The sequence below is a fragment of the Leopardus geoffroyi genome, chromosome B2 (genome assembly GCF_018350155.1).
Source record: "Leopardus geoffroyi isolate Oge1 chromosome B2, O.geoffroyi_Oge1_pat1.0, whole genome shotgun sequence".
NCBI classification, from domain to species: Eukaryota; Metazoa; Chordata; class Mammalia; order Carnivora; family Felidae; genus Leopardus; species Leopardus geoffroyi.
This window is the reverse complement of record NC_059332.1, coordinates 10,956,190-10,979,594: the sequence shown is the minus strand read 5'-3', so window position 1 is coordinate 10,979,594 and position 23,405 is coordinate 10,956,190. Positions and strand designations below refer to the sequence as shown.

Sequence of the window (23,405 nt, the reverse complement as noted above, 5' to 3'; positions counted from 1 at the left end):
CTCCCCTCCCCCCTCCCTCCCTCCACTTTTCCCCTGCTTGCACTCACACACTCTCTCTGTCTCATAACAAAACAAGCAAAACAGCAACAACAGCAACAAAAATACTTTATGGCAAAAAATGCTACCCATCCTCTGAGCTGGTTATAATTATGAGCAAGTCATAATCACCGATCACAGATCCCCATAACAAATATAATACTAATGACAAGGTTTGAAATAGGGCAAGAATTACCCAAATGTGACACAGAGACATCAGGTGGGCAAATGGTGTTGGAAAAATGGCACTGATTGGCTTGCTCAGTACAGGGTTGCCATGAGCCTTCAGTTTGTAAAAAATGTAATATCTATGAAGCACAATACGTGAGATATGCCTGTATTGTTAAAATGGCAGCAGAATGGATCTGCAGGTAGGATTCCTATCAAAATCCCAAAGATCTTCTTTGTGGAAACTGATAAGCTTATCCTAAATTTCACATGGGAAATTAAGAGTCCTAGAATAGCCAAAACAATCTTGTAAAAGAATAAAGTTGGAGAACCCTCTTCCCAGATGTCACACTTAACTGTAGCACTATGATAATCACAACTATGTAACACTGCCTTAAGGATAGACAGGTCGATCCATGGAATAGAACTGACAGTTCCAGAAATAAATTCTCATGTTCATTGTCAATTGATTTCCATCGAAGGTGCCAAGGCAATTCAAAGCAGGAAAGAATAGTTTTTCAATAAATGGTGCTGGGATAACTGGATGTCCATTGGCGAAAGAATCAAGTTGGACTGTTTCTTCACACCTTGGACAAACATTAACTCAGATAGATATGAACAAAAGAAAAAAATATTGGACTTCATCAAAGTTAAAAACCTTTATGATGGACATCCTCAAGAACATGAAAAGATAAGCCACAACTTGGGAGAAAATATTTGCAAACCATATCTGATACGGGACACCTGCAGAGTGTACAAAGAATTCTTATAGCTCAATAATAAAAACTCAAATCACCCAATTAAAAAAGGGCAAAGGATCTGAATAGACATTTATCCAAACAAGTCTGGATCAAAGAAGTCTCCCAACTTTGGGTGCCAGTCACAAGCCCTGGTTGTTAACTACACTTTTGATTGGACATGAATCAGAGGTTCCCATGACGACCTCCTTGGCTTCAATGGATTTGCCAGAGGAACTCGGAGAAGCATTTTACTTACTAGATTACTGGCTTATGATAAAAGAGCAGAACTCAGGGACACCCAGAAGGAAGACACACACAGGGCAAGGTGTGGGGGAAGAGCATGAAGCTTCCATGGCCCCTGAAGTGCATCACTCTTACCAAATCTCTGTGTGTTCACCAACCAGTAAGCTCTCTGAAACCAGCCTTTTGGGTTTTCATGGAGGCTTCATTACATAGGTGTGACTGATTGAATCAATCAATCACCAATGGCCAATGATGTAACCTCCAATCTCTCTCCCCTTCCTGGAGCTTGATGGGTAGGACTAAAAGCTCCGGCCCTCTACTCATGGGGTTGGTGCCATTAGCAACCAGCCCGCAGGTGACCCAGGGGCATCCCAGAGTCACCTCATTAACAAAAAGACACCTTTATTGCTCTCGCTACTCTGGAGATTCCAAGGGTTTTAGCAGCTCTATGCTGGAAATGGGAAGGATGTATTTGTGTTTCTTATTATACACTTGATCTTAGCCAAAAGGCCGAGAAGCGATGTGTTTCTTATTATAAATCACAGTATCACAGCTGCCCTTCCCATCAGTGTCCACTAGTTTCCAGTGTTTCTTATCTATCGAAACATACCTGTCTTCTATCCTTTCAAAGCTCTGCCCTCTGCTAGGAAACTACTGCCTTATCTGACTAGCCTGTGTTAAAATCCTCCTGCCCTAATTATTTGTGAATGGTGACCGGATCATTCTAGAGACAAGGTTTTCATCAAAGAAATGTAAAGGTTGAAATTTCTTGTAACGTTGACAAAGTGAACTGTCAATTCTGAGTGGAGAGAGTGAGATTTTCGTAGGTACGTAATTATATACACCTAACTTTTAAGTCCTCATTGTAATGAGTGCTACAAAGGAGACCTAAAGAGTGTCTTCAGTCTTAGAAGGTTTTAAACAGGTGACAGAAAGGATCAGATTTAGATTTTTTTTAAGTTTGTTTATTTTGAGAGAGAGAGAGAGAGAGAGAGAGAGAGAAATCTGAAGCAGGCTCCACACCAAGTGGAGCCCCGACTCGGGACTCGATCTCATGAACTGTGAGATCGTGACCTGAGCCGAAATCAAGAGTCGGACGCTTAACCGACTGAGCCACCAGAGCACCCCTCAGAGTTAGATTTTATAAAAGTTCCTTTTGACATCAGTGTGGAGAATTAACGAGAGGCAAAAACAGATACGTGAAAACTAATAGAGGAACTAAGGCCGAAGCCCAGGTAAGGGGTAATGGAAAGTGGCCTAGGGGCGGGGCAGAAGAGCTTGAGAGATCTGAACAGTCCTAATCAGTACTTCAGAAGAGGGATGGGTAGGACTTCGCAGTGTGTTAAGTCATGCAATCATGTGTTCTGTAAGTACCTTCTACGTGTGTTTTCTTTTTGGATCCATCAGAGAATAAGACAGTGTCCCTGTACTTGGAGCTGAATTTCTAGGGAGCCAACAAGATGATACACAAGTAATATTAAGTGCTGTGAAGAAAAATCAAGCAGGGTGAAAAGGCCTGATGGGAGGGAAAGGTGGGCCTTTTTAGCCAGTGAGGCCTATCTGAGGAGGCACCACTGAGCAGAGTCCTGAAGGATGTGAGACCGAGCTGTCTGGGGGGAAGGGCATCCCAGGGAGAAGACACCAAGAGCAGGTCGGACATGTAGTGAGCAGATTCCTATTCCCAGAGTAAAGGAGTGTGGTAGAAATGAGCTCAGAGCAGTAGCTGGGAGTTAGAACGGGTAGGACCTTGTGAGCCGTGGTAAGGAGTTGGGGAGGCCGTCTACATGAGATGCACACTCATTGGAGGGTTTGGGGCAGGAGAAAAAAACATGATTTATATTTTAGAAAGGCGTAGAAAGAGCACCTTGGCTTCTGTGTGGAGCAGAGGCCAGCAGGAAAGCTATCGCAGAGGTCTTGGAAAGGGGTGACTGTGCCTTGGAGTGGTGAGAGATGTTTAGATGTAGGACACGTTTTGGTTGTAGCATTTGAGAAAGGGAGGAATCCGGGACGTCTTCGTTTTTGTTCTGGCTGAGTAACTGGGTACTTGGTTCCATTTACTGAGATGGGGAAGACCAGGGGGATGTGGGGCAGCAGGTCAGGTGGGGAAGGGGGATTCAGAAGCTCTGGTAGCTGTGAGGGCGTGGTTAGACAGCCTGATGAGGACATCTCCTAGGCATTTACCGGACGCAGGGGTTAGAGAAAGAGGTGCCATAGAGGATCCGTACGTTGCTGGGGTGCGGCTGGGTGGAATCACGTGCCATTCACAGAGCGAGAGAATGCAGGGCAAGGACAGGATTTGGGGGAGAGAACAATCCTTATTATTACACGTGACGCTTCAGGGCCTGAGAACGTTTCTGTGTTCTACCACATTAAGTGGAATGTCGACTATTTCAAAGAAAAAACCGTTTCCTTTTTTGGGTCATCAGTATTTTCAAAAAGTACTGTTTAAAACATTTCCCTTAGAATTTATTAGCTGTTAGGAATATTGCATATTTAGGCATCTGTTTAATGCTATTACTTAATGGAATGTAATTTTTTTAAAAAAAATAAGTAAATGAGAGTTGATTGCATACACTGCAAAGGAGCAGCGGGTAGGACAGCAAAGGAGAGATGGTCTTGCAGGAGAGAGAGGTGGTGGGGGCTGTGCTTAAGGGGAGAGGTGGGGGGGGGGTATGGGAACATCTGGAATTTTCCTTTTTTGGTACCTGTACCCGGTTGCAAGTAGCCCATTGGTCAGCTAGGGCCTCTGGCTGTTTTGAGGGGGTCACTTAAGGAGCCTGTTTGCGTTCAGCTCAGTGGTCACCGTGGGCACTTTTCTCTTACCCAGGTTTCCATTGCTCAAGCCTGTTGCCTAAGGCAGTCTCCGCGTTCCCCCCAGACAGATGGACAATGACAGATCTTTGGCATTTGGGTGGAGGTCTCCTCTTCACTAGCTGCTTCATTCGGGAAGGGGGCGGGGATGTACACATTATCCCTCCCTAAATGTGTCCGTCCACCGAGGTTCTGTGCAGTTAGAGACCAGAGCATGGTATTAGATGAACGTGCTGATAGGCGAGCTAGGTGAAACTTGGTGGTGCCCGGGTCCGTGGGATACAGCAGGAGGGGACCCTCATGGTGTGGGCTGGAATCTTTGGTGAATCTTCACTTGTCTGTGGAACTGTGGGATTCACTCAGACGTGTAGGGATGATCTTGCCTGTAGATCAAGTTGGTGTCCAGATCCATGGGGGATAAAGGGAACCTTGGGGGCCCGAGTCAGCCATGAGACCACAGTGTGTGTGGATTCGCCCTGGCTGAGCTGCTCTTGCCAGCTGGGAATGGAGCCCTTGCGGGTGGGGATGGGGGGAGAAAAGGGGTCTTTGACCCTCACAGGCGGGGACAGGCTGACCTGTTTGCTCTCAAACCTTCAGGCCACACCAGGGAGCTGCCCTGGCCAGAGACCTTCAGTTGTCTGAGGAGGACTAGGGGGAGGCCTAGGAAGGGCTGCAGAGAGAGAAAGGAGAGGGAGGGAAGGATCCCTCTGAAGGGCAAGAGGACCAAACCCTCACCCTTTTGGGCCTGGGAATCAGGGTGGTTCCCCCTGGGGCTTCAGATCCTCACCCAGGAGTAACCTTGGCGGGAGGTGGTCAGTTCTGCAAGGAGTGCTACAGTCCGGCCACCAGAGAAAGTCCCCAGAACCGGGGGAGAGCCCTGACTCCGTCCTGGCAGAGGTTCCCTGGGAGGACCCCCAGATGTGGGGTGACCATCCAATGGAGGCCCGAGTCGTGGGTGGTGAAAGAATTCACCTGAGGCAGGACTAGGAGATAGAAGTTTGTAGAATACACCGTGAGGGAGCGGCAGGCAGGATAGCGGAGGAGGGGCTGTCTGCCTAGAAATGTCGTTTTTGTTTTTTAATGTGACTCCATGGTGGTAGTTTTCTTTTTTCTCTTTCTTTCTGCCTTCATTTACAGTCGAGATGCTTCAGCCAGAGGTCTTGAGGAAGAGAGGGAGGGTTTGAGGTTCAATTTTTAGTGAAAGGTAATGAAAGACATCTAACGAACTGAAGGCACTTGAAAATTCAATAAGAAACAATCGCCAGGTCTTGTCCCTCTTTGCCTTTGACTAGAAATGCAGGCTCACAGTGACGGGGAGTCAGGTTCTGTCATCGCAACACTTGGCAGCTTATGGTACATACCTCCGTCTCAGACCAGTGTTTCTCAGAATTAAAAAAAAAAAAGGGCGTGTAGGGTATATACATATATTTTATACCCTATAGTCAGTGTATACAGCTGTAACTTCTCTCCTAAAATCATGGTTCACGTAGTGTTGTGGCCACGAGAGTCCTTGATGGCAGCTTGAGAAGTCACTGGGTTTACATGTCGTGGTTGCCGTACCTAAGAACGTGACATTAACAAATAGAACATCTGTTACAGGGGCGCCTGGGTGCTTCAGTTAAGCGTCTGACTCTTGACCTTGCTTCAGGTCATGTTCTCACAGTTCGTGGGTTCAAGCCCCGCATTAGACTGTGTGCTGACAGTGGGGAGCCTGCTTGGGATTCTCTCCCTCCCTCTCTCTGCCCCGCCCCTGCTCACTTGCTCTCTCTCTCAAAATAAATAAACTTAAAAAATTAAAAAAAAAATCTGTTGTAAACTTTTGGGAAAGCTTCAAAAATTGGGAAGTTCAATTTTACAAGTTTGAAATATACATTGAAATGATTTTTTTTTTTTTTTTTTTGCCTGTACAGGCTCACATAGTCTATAGTTTGTATTTAACTCTAAGCTTTTTCAGTAGATGCAAATAGTTCTTTTGTAATTTTTTTTAATGATTAGTTTTGAGAAAGAGCATGAATGGAGGAGGGGCAGAGGAAGGGGGATACAAAATCCGAAGCAGGCTCCAGGCTCTGAGCTGTCAGCACAGAGCCCAAAACAGGGCTCGAACCCACGAACTGGGAGATCATGACCTGAGCTAAGGTCGGACGCTTAACCAACTGAGCCACCCAGGTGCCCTGGATGCAAATAGTTCTGGGGAGAGGCTTGAATAGAGGTATGTATGATGTTCTGTTACAAATAGCTGTTCTGTTTACGGAGCTTCTGTACCACAGTGACTTAACTGGTTTTCTGAAGGGAGTGGAGAAAGGGTAATGTCAGAAGGTCAAAGGATTAACATTTCCCCAGAAAGCTTCCGCTACAAAGTCTAAGATCATGTGGAGGTAGAAATAAAACCAAATACCCTGCAATTTAAGAATTTTCTAAGGGTTCCCGTATACAGTATTCCAGGTTTGTGTTTGTGTGTACGAGGGTTTTAAGCCCTGTGAGGTAACCATAACAGGTATTGTTGTTGCTTGTTTTTTCAATTAAGAGAAGCGGGTCTGGGGAGCAGTTTAAGTAACTTTCCTCTTATCACCTGATGGAGTGGAACCATGGCTAGGGCCCAGATATTCTGATAGGCGTTCACGGCACAGTTCACTCTGTTTTCTCAGATACCTCCCCCCTGAGCCTAGAGACCGTACATTTTCAGAGTCTCTCTGCTCACATGTCAAGGGGCAGCTGTGGGTATCAAGGTGGTCACACTGGAGTTTGTGTGGCACAGGGATGGCAGAGAGGTCCTTAGGAGCAGAGCCGGTGGACAGGCCTTCGCGTCGTTGATTCACTCGTCCCTTGGTGTGGCCCTCCTTTCTGTGAGCCAGCTTTGCTGCTCCTCTCGAGTTTGGCCTGTGCACTGAAATTCTTCCCCGCATTTCCTTGCTCTGGCTCTCCTGTGTTTCCCCTTCTTCTTGTTACAAGAGACCATGTTTAGCACAGTAACTCCTAGAGCAAATGATCGTTCACCGTTGTCTCCAACAAGAAAGTAAGAGCTAAAATACAGTACTTATACGCAGTCCACTGCCAGAGGAACTCCTTAGAAGGACCCCTGTTCCCAGATGTCTTTATTCTCCAGTTCATACCAAATCATCTTTTCTTTTCCAGTTCATACTGAACATCTCCCCATGTCTTTAAACACCATTTGAAAACATTTTTCATGATTCCTCAGTATTCCATTGTATGAATTTAGCATAGTTTATAAAGTGGTGATCATTTATAATGGGTTCAGAATGGGTTCAGTATTACAGCATCAGTATTCTGACCATAGAATTTATTTAATATTAAGCTTTTTAAAATTTTTTTACTTTGTTTTTTTTTTTTAATGTTTATTTATTTTTGAGAGAGACAGAGCACGAGTAGGGGAGGGGCAGAGAGAGAGGGAGACACAGAATCTGAAGCAGGCTCCAGGCTCTGAGCTGTCAGCACAGAGCCCAACACGGGGCTCGAACTCCTGAACCACGAGATCATGACCTGAGCCAAAATCAGACTCTTAACTGACTGAGCTACCTAGGTGCCCCTATTAAGCTTTTTTTTTTTTTTTTTTTAAATGTTTACTTATTTTGAGAGAGAGAGAGAGGGAGAGAGTGTGCCTGTGAGCGGGGGAAGGGAAGACGGAGGCCCTGGGGCGGTGCGTGGAGAGAGAGAATCCCAAGCAGGCTTCGCACTGTCAGCACGGAGCCCAACATGGGGCTCGAACTCACGAACCCTGAGATCATGACCTGAGCTGAAATCAAGAGTCAGATGCCTAGAAGACTGAGCCACCCAGGTGCCCCAGTAGTTAAGCTTTAATAAAAGGTTGGTACAATAGCAATATTTGTAATGAGGCAGGTTGATACGTAAGTGTATAAATTTGAAAAATCTGAACTCAGTTTTATTTTTTTATTTATTTTTTTTTTTTTCAACGTTTATTTATTTTTGGGACAGAGAGAGACAGAGCATGAACGGGGGAGGGGCAGAGAGAGAGGGAGACACAGAATCGGAAACAGGCTCCAGGCTCTGAGCCATCAGCCCAGAGCCTGACGCGGGGCTCGAACTCACGGACCGCGAGATCGTGACCTGGCTGAAGTCGGACGCTTAACCGACTGCGCCACCCAGGCGCCCCTGAACTCAGTTTTAAATGATCACCACTTTATAAGAATCATTAATTCATCGACTAGCTTATGTATTTTTTCGGTGTTGTCCTCCAGCATGTGTGCTTGACCTTTTGTCATGCACACAGAGCTCACCAATTATGAGCAAATTAGTAGAAATTGAGGAGTCAACTTCTGGATTTCCTAAGAGTTCCGTCTTCTGGAACGGTGGCCCTCAATCTCCTGTGGGTGTGCTGGGCTGGGTTGGGAGGGAGAAGGGGGGAGTCGGAGTTTTCCCTTAATGCTGCCAGCCCCTCTCCTGCCTTCTCAGTCTGACCCCATCTTCATCCACTACCCACAATCCAGGTACAATAGGCAGTGAGAAGACTAAGTTTGTTCTTGGTATTATCCCTCTTCTTTCTGGGTTTCTTTTTTCAATCCAATTTCTTCTTTCCCCAGGTTCTACTCAAACCTCCTCACCAAAGCATCCACCAAAGCCCATAGTTTTGGGAAGGTCTCATTCTCCCAAATTGTCTTTGACATTATATTTCCCAGGTGTATTTACTATTATGAGTGTTCCTACATAGGTCAGTGCCTTAATCTTACAATTGACCCTTGAACCACACAAGGGTTAGGGGCCCCGACACCCCTCCCATGAAGTTGAAGATCTACATATAACTTTTGACTCCCCCAAAACTTGCCTACTGTTGACTAGAAGCCTTCCTGATAAACAGTTGATTAGCACGTTTTGTATATGTATTATATACTGTATTCTTGCAATAAAGTAGGCTACAGAAAATATTAAGAAAATCATAAGAGAAAATACATTTGCTGTACTATACCGTATTTATTAAAAAAAAAAAAACCTACATATCAGTGGGCCCATGCAGTTCAAACCTGTGTTGTTCAAGGATCAGCTGTATTTTGATTCTGTCTGGCTCTCTCTGCATGAGAGTCATAGGGTTCTACTTTGGGGCAAAGGACTCCTAGGTAAGAACGGAATTAGGAAGTCATAGAAGTTAAAAAAAAAGAAAAAGTAAAAAGAAGGCATTTGCCATTAGTGCAAAAGAGTGGTTCTTCTTTGCCAAACCTGTGGGGGATAAAATGTGTGAGCGTACAGGAGTTTGACTTGTGGCCTTGAATAAACTCGATATTGAGGTCATACATAATTAATCGCCTGTCTTGCCTTCTTTCCAAAGTGATGCTCTTACTGTTCACACTTGGGATAACTGATGTTTCCTGAGTCCAAGAGCCCCAGAACTGCCAAGGAAGGAAGAAGAGGCAGCAGCGGTTACATAACCTTGGTGCTACTGTAATGCGATGGGTAATTGTCTTTTTTCTTCTTAACTTCTAGTGCTTGAAGCAGTACCTGCAGCTGGCAATCCGAGAGGGATGCGGGTCTCCCATCTCTTGCCCCGACACGGTGTGCCTCGGCCGCGGGATCCTGCAGGAAGCGGAGGTACGGATGAGTGCCGTGACCTTCCCCCTTTCCTGTTGACGTTATTCCGTAGGATCTTGACTTTTTATGTACTTCCCCACCAGGGAGTCTAGACACAAAATACAGAGGCTAACTTTTTAAAGGAGTACTTGATTTCTGCATACCTATGTATCCTTCATATAAGGTGTTAAAGCTGTATCTCAGATCTGTTTATAAATGCCGTCTGAGTGTTGGAGAAGCTCTAGAATGGGCGAAGGTGCTAGAAACCACATTTACCAAATGTGTGGTATGGAGGCTGAGTAACGAGGAGTCTTGTGATCTTTAATACTTTAAAGATAAACAGATGACAGATTTCAACCAGTTATAGACATTAGAAATAGTGCCGTCCTCCTTTTGGGATGAGCACTGGGTGTTGTATGGAAACCAATTTGGCAATAAATTTCATAAAAAAAAAAAAAAAAAGAAATAGTGCCGTCCTACAAAGGTAGACTGAGTCGGACGATTTCCACAGGAGTTTCGTTTGATCTTTGTCGGGCATCAGAAATGTCTTTTTTGAGTGAGTTCTTCCCCCATTTTCTTAAGAGTGTGATCTGTCTCTTTGCTTTGTTTCTTCAATCCCTGATCGTTAGCTTGCCCTTGAATCTGCTTTTAATCTTCAAGTCCTGCCCACTTTAAATCAGAGGATAACCAGCTCTTGCCCATTTTGGGGAAGTTTGTAAGCCTGGGAAAGAGGGCCCGAGAAACAGAGGAAATCAGTTATTCGTTCGGCAAACGCAGTATGCCTGCTGTGCATCAGGTGCTCTTCTGGATGCATTCGTAGCTGTTATACCATCCAATCCCTTCACCAAACTTAGGAAATGGGAGCCCAGAGGGTTTAAGTAATTTTCCCAAGGGTGCGTATCTAAAAAGTAGAAGAGCTAGAATTCTAATCCAGTTCTTTCTGTCCACCGTAACTATTTGGCTTTAAGAGCGGAATGAGGTAGGGGCGCCTGGGTGGCTCAGTCGGTTAAGCATCCGACTTTGGCTCAGGTCATGATCTCACGGTTCGTAGGTTCAAGCCCCACGTTGGGCTCTGTGCTGATAGCTCAGAGCCTGGAGCCTGCTTCGGATTCTGTGTGTGTGTGTGTGTGTGTCTCTCTCTCTGCCCCTCCCATGCTCGTGCTCTGTCTCTCCCTGTGTCTCGAAAATAAATAAACATTGAAAAAAAAAAAAGTGGAATGAGGTAGGTAGATGATATGATAAAGGACTTGGAGACTCAGTGGTATGTATATGTGTATGTGGAAATATATACGTATATGTGTGTGGATATGTATGCGTGTGTGGATATGCTTTGTTTACAAATACATATTCTTTTACATATATATCCTTTGATCTGTAAGCTAAACAGTCCAAAAGATGTTAATAGACCCTTTGTAACCATTCTGCATCTGGGTCTCCCATGTTCGGCTTATAGACTATCACTGAGGTGGTGCAAGTAAGCTTGACATGGTTTTTAGGGAAAAATGAAAAGAATACATAATGGTTTAGAAGTGATTCATTTTAGGAAAACCATGAAATAATTGAATTTTTTGATAAAAAAGTAATATTGAATACGTAATCCTGAGATGAGAATCTTGGTTACTTTTGTTTGAGGAAGGGGTGGAAGGAAATTAAAGTGGAGAAAGTTTGAGTTAGCTACCAAGGATACTATTGATTTGTACAACTTGGAGATGGGTTTTAAAATAAGCCTTGGGGGTTCAGGAGCATCGTTCTATGCACAGTCCTTCTAGAAAAGATGCTTCCTCTTTGATTTGCTTCTCTGATACTCTCATCAGTGAGCAGTGTTTCCTAAGCATGCAGTGACCTGTGTCAGGTCAGGATAGAGACTCGAGTAAGGCCGGCCCAGCGTTGCCCTCCTGAAGCTTCTGATCTAGCAGAGTGGCAATTAACCTGGTGACAAGTAAGATAGTTCTAGTAAGTCAAATGCCTGACATGAAGCAGGCAGCAAGAGCTGTGTCTCATAGGAAATCCTAGTTAATTTATGTATGCAAAGTCTATTAAAAATAAGTGAAATGAATAGTTTGATGAAGTTTCAAAGGCATTTGAAATGAGCCACATTCCTGTGTTCTGGACCTTGAGCTCTCCAATCCAGTAGCTGCTAGCTCCATGTGGCTGCTTACATTAAAATTAATTAAAATTAAATAAAATTAAAAATTCCTTCCTTTGGTTGCACTAGTCATGTTTCAGGTGCTCAGTAGTAACCACACGTAGCTCATGGTGGCCCGATTAGACACCACAGAATACAGCATCTCCACCATTGTGGAAAGTTCGGTGGCATGGCGGGTTCTAGACTTTTAAATGGATGGTAACCACTAGCCACGGATACTTGGGTTATCAAATGTTAGAGCCCATGTGTTTAGGCGAGTGAGTGAAGACGGTCCGTGGTTTGTCTTGCCGTTCTCTAGAACAGAGTTCGACTTTTCTGATTTTCTTAGTATAGAATTTTCTTTTCACACTCCCCTGCAGTTCTCACCCCTGTCTTATTTCTTACCCTTTTCCTGTTGTACATCCTCATTCACACTTCCCTGGTACTCTGTGTACCCAGTTTGACTCTCAAAACGGTTTTAACTTTTAGGCTGTACGGAAACCAAACAAACCCATAGTGTCTCTTAGAAATTACCAAAGGCTATTTGACAAAAGCCAGAACAAAAACATCCTCCGAACTAAAAACTATGGTTATTTCTTCAATTCCTCAAAGTCTGTTTCCCATTAGGTGAGCAAGAAGGCACCCAAGGCATTAAAGGACCGTTTCTGTACCCACTTGCTGAAGAGCCTGACTAAAGATGGGCACGGATGTGTAGTAATCAAAGTTCCTAACCAACTGGCCACTTGTGTTTTCCCGCAGAGTAAAATATTGTGGGGGTAGTAGTGAACGGTCTCTCATTTTGAATTGAGACATGAATAGGGTATTATGTTAGAGATATTTGGTAGCTTTATCAGTTTATATGGGGCCACTTGTTTTTAAAAATTAATTTTTAATTCATTGATTAATTTGGAGAGTGTGAGCAGGGGAGAGACAGAGAGAGAGAGAGAGAGAGAGAGAGAGAGAATATCTTAAGCAGGCTCCATGCCCAATGCAGAGCCCAACGTGGGACTCCATCTCAACTGTGAGATCATGACCTGATCCGAAATCGAGAGCTGGATGTTTAACCCACTGAGCCACCCAGGCATCCCTGGGACCACTCCTTTCAAAGCAGATACCACATACATGTGAACTTGGGCTGGACCATCTTCCTTTCTGGCTTCCTTTATACCAAGCTTTCTCTTACATAGTTATTATTATAATAGATAGCTCTTAATCCAGATATGATCAAGTATATCACAGTGGCGTCACCCAACTCATTGCTTGACTGGATTCTGTCTCTATAACTACTTACTGTGCCTTTTAAAAAAATGTTTAATCATACAGGTAATGCGGAGACATACTTTGCATGTTAAAAATAATGATGGTTAAGACTCGAGTTCCCTTGGTGCTGCTGCTGTTTATGTTTCCATGTGCGTGGTTCTTCATCATCCATTGTCTTCTAAGATGCATGGTAGCATAACATTTCTTTACCTTCAGGGGACGCCAGCAATTTAGGCTCTTTTCTCCAAATGCTTTCCAGTGTAGATCTCACTCACATGGTTGCCTGTGCTCCTGGCGTCCGCCTCCTGTTCGCTGTGGGTCCTGCCTGCCTTCCTACCGCTTCCTATGAGCTCAGCTGTGGCTCTGCCCCTGCACTTTTGTTTATCAGGAGTAGCTTCATTAGCAAGACACTTAATGCCCCATCCAAGTACCCTTGGCTTATGGAGGAAACAGTAGAAAAGGCACCTTTGCTTGCACGTCACGCAAGTTGGTGGGAGGCGGTGGCTACAGGTCACCCCTCTGGGGGCCCCGGACGAGTAAAACTTGGCCTTCCTTGCACCATCAGGTACTTCCGGCCATGGCAGGACTCGCCTCATGTACTTGACCCAGGAATTGTGCCCAACATGGACTTACGAGAGGTGGGGCGCAGATTGTTTGCTCATAGCTCTACTTCAGGCAGGTCCTCCCCTGGGAGTTAGTAGCCCTGTTCTAACGGCGATGACTAATGGAGCCCTTCCCTCACAGTGGAAGGGAAATAGCACCCGCCACTTGCTGGGGGAGCCCAAGCCGTGTGTCTGGGGCCTGTAAACTTGGAGTGGTGAGCACATACCTACCATTACACGGCCTGAGTGATGGAGCTTCCTCTCTCTGCCAGCTGGCAGTGGAGGGCCGAGAACAGCTTCTCAACAACCAGCCCTCCCCCTAGCTCCTGGGGCATTGAAATGACCCGCCTGCATTTGGCTGCTAGAGCCCCCACATGCACCAGAGCAAGGATGCACCAAGAATGGGGGCTGCAGAATTTCTATAGGAGGGGCTTTAGGGTGGGGCACCGTGGAGGACCAGGAGAGAGGAACGGGGGGCAGTGGTGTGCTAAGGAATTTGAACCTACGTTTGCAAAATAAATATGGTTTTTACTCCTGTTGCATGTTTATTGGGGTGGTTTCGGTAAAGGTTGCTGGAATTAGAGCGATCCGTGCGTTCCCCACAAAGTCCCCATCAGCACAGCCCCCACTTGCCATCTCTTCTCACACTCTTCCTTCGTATCATCAGTGTGAGGTGGGCAGAGAGGGAGGAGGAGGACGCCCAGGCAGGCAGCCAGAGCCCTGTTGCTGCGGTTGAAAGATCTGCATGGGAAGGGACCAAAGTGTGTCTGTCATAACCTTTGGCTGTGATGCATGTTAGCCCGAGAAGAGTCGAAACTTGGGGTGGCGACAGATAAAGAAATCTGCTATGCCGGCGTTAATAGATATTCTTGAGATTCCCAGTTGAATTTTATTTCAGAATGTATTTAAGCCTTTGCTTTAAAACTGCATATAAATGGGGCTGCCTGGGTGGCTTAGTCGGTTGAGCATCTGATTTCCACGCAGGTCGTGATCTCGTGGTTTGTGGGTTCGAGCCCCACATCGGGCTCTGTGCTGACAGGGCGGAGCCTGCTTAGGATTCTCTCTCTCTCTCTCTCTCTCTCTCTCTCTCTCTCTGCCCCTCCCCGACTTGTACTCTCTCTCTTTCTCAAAAATAAACATTAAAAAAAAATTAAAAACCGATTATAAATGGAGAATAATGTTTCTGATTCTGAGCTTTTCCTTTAAAGGCGGCTATAAGAAGAATAAGCAGCAACGGGTTGAATGGGCCACGTGGATGTGCTCATGGGCGTATCCCTTTTACCCACAGAGCAGGCTGGGGAGAGAGGCAGGGGAAGGTGTGGGAAGGTGCACAGAAGCCTCTGTAGACAGGTGAATAAAGAGTAGCAAAGGCAGCCCTCTTGAGGGAATTGTGAGGATAATTCTGGCCCTGGAGTTCTAGCTTCCGCCATCTTTTCCACGTCCCCAGAGGGCCCTGCCTTCTGGTTTCTCAGACAGTTATACCCTCTTGTTTTTTCCAGCAGGTTCCATATCTTGTATGTAGGGAAGGAGATGTGAGCTTGGTTAGTACACTCGATAGATGTGCCATTTTTCCTTTTTGGGTAGAAAGTGCGGTTCTTATTTTCTGGGTCGAGATAAGAAACATTGGTAATTTTTGTGTAAGTGTGATAAGGCACTTATCCATAAAACTGGGACTGTTTTTTTTTTTTTTTTTTTTGCCAGTATTTTTGCAAGTCATAGCCCCTCAAAAATTGCCAAGGCCTTGACATGCTATAATGATCTCTTCGTGGTTAATTCCATCTTCAAATATACTGGTCCCTTGCATTCTTTGTTGGGTCTCTTTGATTTTTTAAAGCAACTGTAGCAGAAATATGATTTGAAAGGCCAAACCCAAGTAAAGACTAGGCTTTTCTTTTTTCTTTTTCTCTTCTCACCTGGCTTTCTAGACCTTGATGAGAGGTACTTACATGAAGCCCACCCCTAGCTTCGATGTTGGAACCATTTCATTTTCCTGACTAAAAGACAATATGTATTTTAATCATTATAGTATTTTATTTGCAAGATATTCAACAATTTTCAGTATTATGGGAATACACCGCTTTCGGCATAAATGTTTCTCTGGCAAATAGGCTCCATTTCTGCCCCCCTTTTTCTTCTTTGGTTTTTGTAGGGCTAATGTCGGTGTAGGTGGTGATGCCTGCTCAAATATTATAATCATAGTTAATATAGTAAACGAGGGGGTGCCTCACCTTTAATTTCTTCTCAGTTGCGAATGTTAGGTCTATCCAGTTAACCTTCATGTGTAACATTTCTAGCACCCCCCCGACGTGTATGTATATCCTGAGAGCCCTGGTTACGCTCGGCTACAGTTGGAGTGGAATGGAAAAGTGAAGACTTTCAGCAAAGTAGGACCTGAATCCTCAGGTTAATTTTTACCAGAAAAAAAAGATAGAGATTATGGGCAATTAGTAGCTTTTGTTCTTATTGTTCTGATGTTACTGCTTTTGTTCTGTTAAAATGAAACTGAACTTATTTTATCTTTGAATTAAATTTTCTTTCTTTTTGGAAAGAATTTCTAGAATGATGAGGATGAGAAAAAGTGGTTTTTCGTAGGAGAGAGAAGTTTTTCTTTTTTCTTGAACAGGCAGATTAATATAAATTTCAAAGGAGAGATAGCAAAAAAAAAAATCACTTTAAATCAAGATAAGAATTTTTTAGTAGTTGATCTGAGGCAATCGTCCTGTTGGTAGTTGAGAAGATACTTAGGAATGTTTGTTTCTACGGCTTGAATGCGGGTCTGGTTATTAGTGGATTAGAACCCACTGAATAAAAAAAATATCAGTAGTCCATACTGACGTGAATAAATACATGAATAATAAATGGGAGAGAAGGGACTGATCTTTCTTTGTTTTTTTTTTTTAAATTAATTAATTTTTAAGTTTACATCCAAGTTAGTTAGCATATAGTGCAACAATGGTTTCAGGAATAGATTCCCTAGTGCCCCTTACCCATTCAGCCCATCACCCCCGCCATAACGCCTCCAGCAACCCTCTGTTTGTTCTCTATATTTAAGAGTCTCTTATGTTTTGTCCCCCTCCCTGTTTTTACATTATTTTTCTTTCCCTTTCCTTATGTTCATCTGCTTTGTATATTAGATTCCTCATATGAGGGAAGTCATATGATATGTCTTTCTCTAATTTCGCTCAGCATAATACCCTCCGGTTCCAACCACGTAGTTGCAGATGGCAAGATTTCATTCTTTTTGATTGCTGAGTAATACTCCAGTGTGTGTGTGTGTATGTGTGTGTGTGTGTGTGTGTCCACGTGTGCACGCGTGTATATGTACATACACACACATACACACACACACACACACACACACACCACATCTTCTTTATCCATTCATCTGTTGATGGACATTTGGGGGCTCTTTTCATACTTTGGCTATTGCCGATAGTGCTGCTGTAAACATTGGGGTGCATGTGTCCCTCAGAAACAGCACACCTGTATCCCTTGGATAGATACCTACTAGTGGGTCGTTTTTTGAGGAACCTCCATACTGTTTTCTAGAGTGGCTGCACCAGCTTGCATTCCTACCAACAATGCAAAAGAGATCCTCTTTCTCTGCATCCTTGCCAACATCTGTTGTTGCCTGAGTTGTTAATGTTCGCCATTATGACAGGTGTGAGGTGGTATCTCATTGTGGTTTTGATTTGTATTTCCCTGATGATGCATGATGTTGAGAATTTTTTCGTGTGTCTGTTGGCCATCTGGATGTCTTCTTTGGGGAAGTAAGGGACAACTCTTTCTTTCAGTAGAAATTCTAATTTCTGAAATTTCTTTCAGTAGAATTCTAATTAACAAATACAGAATGAAGGGTAGAAATAGAAAATCGTCATTAAGCAATTACCACAGTAATAACGATCGTAGGCGAGAATTATCAATAGATACAACAATTAGTGGAGCAAAGGTACGATGAGAAAGAGGATATTTGCAGAATCTCAAAATGTATCCCTGCGAGAACCTTTGCTGATGACAAAGGGTAAAGAAATTTGGTAGACACCATCTTGACCAAGCTAAAAAGTCAACACTGCCAGTAATGAGATGGGTGTCCTCATGTACCTCCTGATGGCTCAACATCACTTCTGTGATATTCTTGCCAAAAATGCACAGCCTCAACCTAATCATGAGAATGCATCAGACAAACCCAAATCAGAGAATAGTGTACAACATAACTAGCCTGGACTCTTCCAACATGTCAAGGTTGTGAAAGGCAAAGACAAACTGAGGACTTGCCACAGATTGGAGAAGGCTAAGTAGAGGCACAGCAATTAAATGCAATCCAGGATCTTGGACTGAAAAAAAAAAGACATTAAGTGGGACAGTTTTTGACCTTTGAATAAGACTTGCAGGTTGTTTGTTTTGTGTCAATGTAAGTTTCATTATTTTAATTATTAGCCATGGGACGCCTGGGTGGCTTAGTCGGTTAAAGTGTTCAACTCTTGATCTCTGCTCAGGTCATGATCTCACAGTTCATGAGTTCGAGCCCTGTGTTGGGCTCTGCGCTGCCTGAGTGCAGAGCCTGCTTGGGAATCTCTCTCCCCCTCTGTCGGTGCCCTTGCCTCTCGAGCATGCTTTCTCTCTCTCTTCCTAAATAAATAAATAAATAAATAAATAAATAAATAAATAAAAGTAAATGCCATGGTTATGTAAGGTGTTAACAGAAGGAAAAGTTGGGAGGATGGGATTTAGGAACTCTACCTAAGTTTTGCAATTCTTTTTTTTAACAATTTTTTTTAAAAAAAAAATTTTTTTTTTCAACGTTTATTCATTTTTGGGACAGAGAGAGACAGAGCATGAACGGGGGAGGGGCAGAGAGAGAGGGAGACACAGAATCGGAAACAGGCTCCAGGCTCTGGGCCATCAGCCCAGAGCCCGACGCGGGGCTCGAACTCACGGACCGCGAGATCGTGACCTGGCTGAAGTCGGACGCCTAACCGACTGCGCCACCCAGGCGCCCCAAGTTTTGCAATTCTTTGTGAGTCTAAAATTATTTCCAAAAAGAAAAGTTAAAAAGGAACATTCTGATATGATTTTGAACAATTTGGAATTTCTTTTTTGGCAGGAAGAAGAGAGTGATATATCAAAAGACACCTCTTTATAATCTCTTCTGTTGGGGTTTCAGTTTTGCAATCAGTTTTAGAGTAATTGTGATTGTTTTGGGTTTTGTTTTGTTTTTAAAGCAGTAGCCCTTTAACCTGTGACCTGATAGAGCCTTTAATAATTATCCTCACATATTTATTTCCAGGTAAAAAACCTTGAGCAATGGTGACTCCCAATGGAAATGGAACCAGGATTTTAATTCTTTGGGTCATCTTTTTTTTTTTTTTTTTTTTTTTTAACAAGGTCTGGCTTTCTCTGACCTAAAGCCATGGGTATAATAGAAACATTTCAGAAAACTAGTCTAATCTTAATATCCAACAAATTGTAAGATCAAGATGCGGATTTTTGTTCCCCAAGGAGCAGATTAAAAAAAGAAAACCTTATGTGTCTGTATTGCCTTCTGAGTAATTTAAGTTCCTCGAGGGGACCTTCTGGGTCTCCTTTCCTCATCTGTATCCCTGGCTTCCAGCCAGTGCTATACTCTTCCTGGGTCATGGAGCAGAATATGGAGAAAGTGCAAATCCAAGTGGTGGGGGACTGGGAAGAGAATGGTGTGATGGAACTAACTTTTTTTTTTAATCACAAATTTCAATAGAAAAAAATTTGATTTGCCTTACTAAGGCTTAATTCCATAAAAATCTTTGATCTCTGAAAAATGATAAATAGATTCAAAGTAGAGTAAGTAACCAAAAAAAAAACCCAAAAACAAATTAGAGACCTCTGGCTTCCCCGTTGGCAGTAATGTGTCCCCTGATGACATTTATTTTTCTAATTTAAAATTAAACATCCATCTCTCCTGTTGTTGACTTTTTACTGCATTAATTTGTGTCACTTTTTCATTAGCATTTCGTCTGTGTCTAAAATACTTCATCTCCTGTTTGCTTTGTCTTCCAGAAACTGTATTTGACCTTAGCTGTTACATAAATTGCATGTCATTGAAAAACAAACAAACAAACAAACAAACAATTTTTAAGAGTTGACTTGGAGGGGTTTGAAGAAGTTCTTCATCAGTCCAGAAACTATTTTAGATGGAGGCGAATTGAGTACAGGACTGTCCCATAGAATGAGATCCTTTTTGGGGGTGGGGGTTGAAAATAGAGACACAGATCCTCACCGAGGTCTGTTGGGTCCAGATGACAGCATCTCCAAGTCACCTTGGCCCGAAGTTGAAGTAATATTAGATTATTTGTCCTCTGCCTACAATGAATCAACAACTAAGGAACTAAATTCAGATTCCTGAATGCCTCTCATGCCTTTGGCTGTTTATGTCTTCTGTCCCCAATTCAGAGGGTTTTTTTGTTTTGTTTTGTTTTTGAGACACCTTTGTCTTTTAGGAAAGATGCCCAAGTGGTATGTATTCTAACAGATGAAACAAAACTGGCTTCCAATGTAGTAAAAGTCTAACACCCATCATATAAAATTAACCATAATTTTTTTTACAGTGATTTCTCAGGAGCTTTATTTAAGGCGGCAAATGCAAATGCAACCTTCCCCCCTAGCTGGAGAAAAAAATTCTGTAATTAAATTAAATTAATGTTTTACCATACTTGGGATGGAGAAGACTGAACTTGCCTGTTTCGTGGTCCTTCATACATTTTAGCTAACTTAGTTTAATTCATTTGCAAAGTAAACAAATTGATTTTTTGTGTGTGAGAAGGAGGATTAGATTCTGGATACCTTTTCAAAAATATTTGTTATGTACAATTTTAAACTGCCTCATTTTTTTTTCACTCTTGTTTTCTTAACGCAGACTTCCTTTCATTAGTTGAACTAATGAACTTCTGTCTAGATATATTTTCTGCCAAAGAATATGCAGTGTGTTAGAGTCAGAATTGCTAAGGCTAAGACTGTGTCCTGTATCAACTTGCTAAATGTTTAGAAGCCTAGTATCACATCTTTTGGTTTTCTCAGTTATGTATCTTTTAAGCAACGTCAATAGAGTTGACGTCAATGGAACTATTATTTTTAGAATGCCAGTTTAAGAGCATTTGGCTTTTCCTGCATCTGACTTTGAAATGCAATTTAAGAAGATTAATCTGAAATGTCATTTGGCCAGGTATGAATCATTGTCATTTACCAGTAAACCTTTGAGTTCATATTGCCATCTGAAATGGAAACGGAGGAGTCTAGCTACAAGAAATAGCTGTAGCATTTTAGCATCTTTAGCATTTTCTTTCCTTTTTTAAAATATGTTTATTTTTGAGAGAGAGCGCATGTGTGGGGGAGGGGCAGAAAGAGGGAGACAGATCAGAAGCAGGCTCTGTGCTGACAGCAGCAAGCTTCATGCGGGGCTTGAACTCATGAACTGTGAGATCACGACCTGAGCTGAAGTTGGATGCTCAACCAACTGAACCACCCAGGCTCCCCTTTAGCATTTTCTGCCATGGCATGGATGGCAATCAATGAAACCAAGGGCCCCATGAAATGATTTTTGTCCAAAGGAATGATTTTTATATTGCTTCAAAGGTTCTATTCCCCAGGAAACTAATGAGGTTTTTATAATTCCTGAGGCACTATCTACCTGATCTTAGTTTTGAGGGGTTCTAAAGCTAGGACTATAATCTTTTAAACATTTCTTAAATGAATGTGGAGGGGAAAGGAGCATCTTTTGTATACGTACACAAATAATTGAGGTGGTCCAAAAGCTTGGTTGTCTGGTCTTAGTAGCTGTTGACGGAAGAATGGAAGCTGACTGGTGGGTCCGGTCATGGGTGCTTTGAGTAGCGACTCCCAGCCGTGGCAGACGACTGGGGCCGATGTCGGAATTGCTCTTTGTGTTACCATGTGAACTGTGGGGAGAAAAAGCAGTTGGAGATCCACTGGTATAAAGTCAGCCAGATGAGAAGGAGAGGTCCTAGAAGGTTGGAATTCTGGGCTCCACTGATGACAGATACCTCATCTCTTTAATATCTCTGGTTTCAGATTGCCTGCTTGGTACCTGTGGACCAGTTTCAGCTTTATCAACGGTTAAAATTTGAACGAGGTATGTATGCATGCTCCTGTCTATCCCGATGGCGGGTTGTGGCTTTACAATATGTCATCTGCGCACTAACCTTAAACCATCGTGTAAGGTTGGGGTGGCTGTGGGCTCAACAGAGCCACAAGGACACGCGAAAAGGGGAAAAACTGTAATTGCAACACAAAATTTCAGCTTTCTCAGCCAGAGGCAGAAAAAATGCGGACGAGCAGGAACTAGAAGCTTCCTTATTTTGGTTGCTTTATATTTTTAATTTGGCTCACGTGAAGAGAGGTTCTACAAAAGCTGGGATAGTTTCACAAAAGAACATGTTCCTTAAAATGGGTTTTACCACCCATTTACCCCTCCTGAAGATCACTTCAAAACATGAATCAACCCAAACATTTTTACTGCTGCTTGTGATACTCACCATTCATTCCTTTGATACTAGTAATCATAGTGATGGCTGAGTGTGTCCTTCCCATGCGATCTACAATGCATCAGACTCATTTTCTTTCTCACTTTGGCCTTGGGGTAATTGATAGGGCTTTTTCTTTGTACTGTCTTTTTACCTGTAGGATTCATTCATTCATTCATTCATTCATTCATTCATTCATTCTCCTTTTGGCTTCTTGCAGATCTTTTTTAAGGAGTCCTTTCCCTGCTGTCACACCCTGTACATTTTTTAAAAAAATTTTTTATCGTTTATTTTTGAGAGATGGAGCCTGAGCAGGGGAGGGGCAGAGAGAGAGGGAGACACAGAATCTGAAGCAGGTTTCAGGCCTTGAGCTGTCAGCCCAGAGCCCTACGTGGGGCTCGAGCTCACGAACTGCGAGATCATGACCTGAGCCGAAGTCAGTCACTCAACTGACTGAGCCACCCAGGTGCCCCGACACCCTGTACATTCTTGAACTAAATGGTCTGTTTTTCCATATCTGAGAAATAGGAGAAAATTGCTTTTGGGTCTCATTGAGTACCCAAAATAAACTCTCATACAGCACGAACATACAGTTTTCTATTGATAACTTTGAAATCTGTGTCAGTAAAGTCTAGAGGTGAGGGTAGGGGGAAAGAGGGTAAGAGGGAAATCTGGTGCCAGTAAGTTTGATAAACACAATTACCTTTACCTCATTTAGTTTTTGCAGTCACGCTGACAGATGATTCTTACATGAGAAAAGAAGACCATGCAGAATATGAGGGGACAAGAGTAGACCAGCGGGGGAGTCATGGGATGGCTCTCACTACCTAGGACCAAGGTTTGGCCAGTTTCATAGGCTAATTTTTTTTTTTTTTTTTTTTAGCAAGCCAAAAGCAGATTCATCTCTCCTGGGCAGATCATTTAACTACATTTTTAAGGCTGAAATATTAAAATGGAAATTACTAAAACAATTCTTGGACTAGATTACTTGAATTACATTTTTGCCTCATAGGAAGATGCAGATAACGGGTGAGGAAATAGTCAGGATGTTGTTGAATGTGGAATCTGAACCAGCAAAGTCAGGTGAATTTTAGGTTTGATTCATGAAGACACAGTCCCGTGAATCAGTCCTGTGTGGGTTCCCAGCCAGCTGGAGAAGTTAATGATGGGGTACTTTACATCTCAGATCTAGCCATGCTGGCTGATTAATACAGCCCGGGGTGCTTATTGGGTGTGATGGCCAGAGATGATAATGTCAAACACCTGGCCTGCCATTCTCCCACTTTATCCCAGTATCCTCTGTTATAAAGATAAATTACTGTGGGAACACAGACATTCCAACTATTCACCCCACGCATGGATGTGGCTG

At 43.2% G+C, this 23,405-nt stretch overlaps 1 protein-coding gene across 5 annotated transcripts in view; it reads left to right on the top strand.

The window, feature by feature from the left end:
• Window positions 1-23,405, top strand: part of RNF144B (ring finger protein 144B) — a 181,082-nt gene that overhangs the window by 132,263 nt on the left and 25,414 nt on the right. For all 5 annotated transcript variants that reach the window (XM_045497262.1, XM_045497264.1, XM_045497265.1 and 2 more), the window contains 2 exons: window positions 9,450-9,554; window positions 21,585-21,645. In XM_045497262.1, the coding sequence (XP_045353218.1) occupies window positions 9,450-9,554; window positions 21,585-21,645 (166 nt within the window). The remainder of the gene's footprint in view (window positions 1-9,449; window positions 9,555-21,584; window positions 21,646-23,405) is intronic.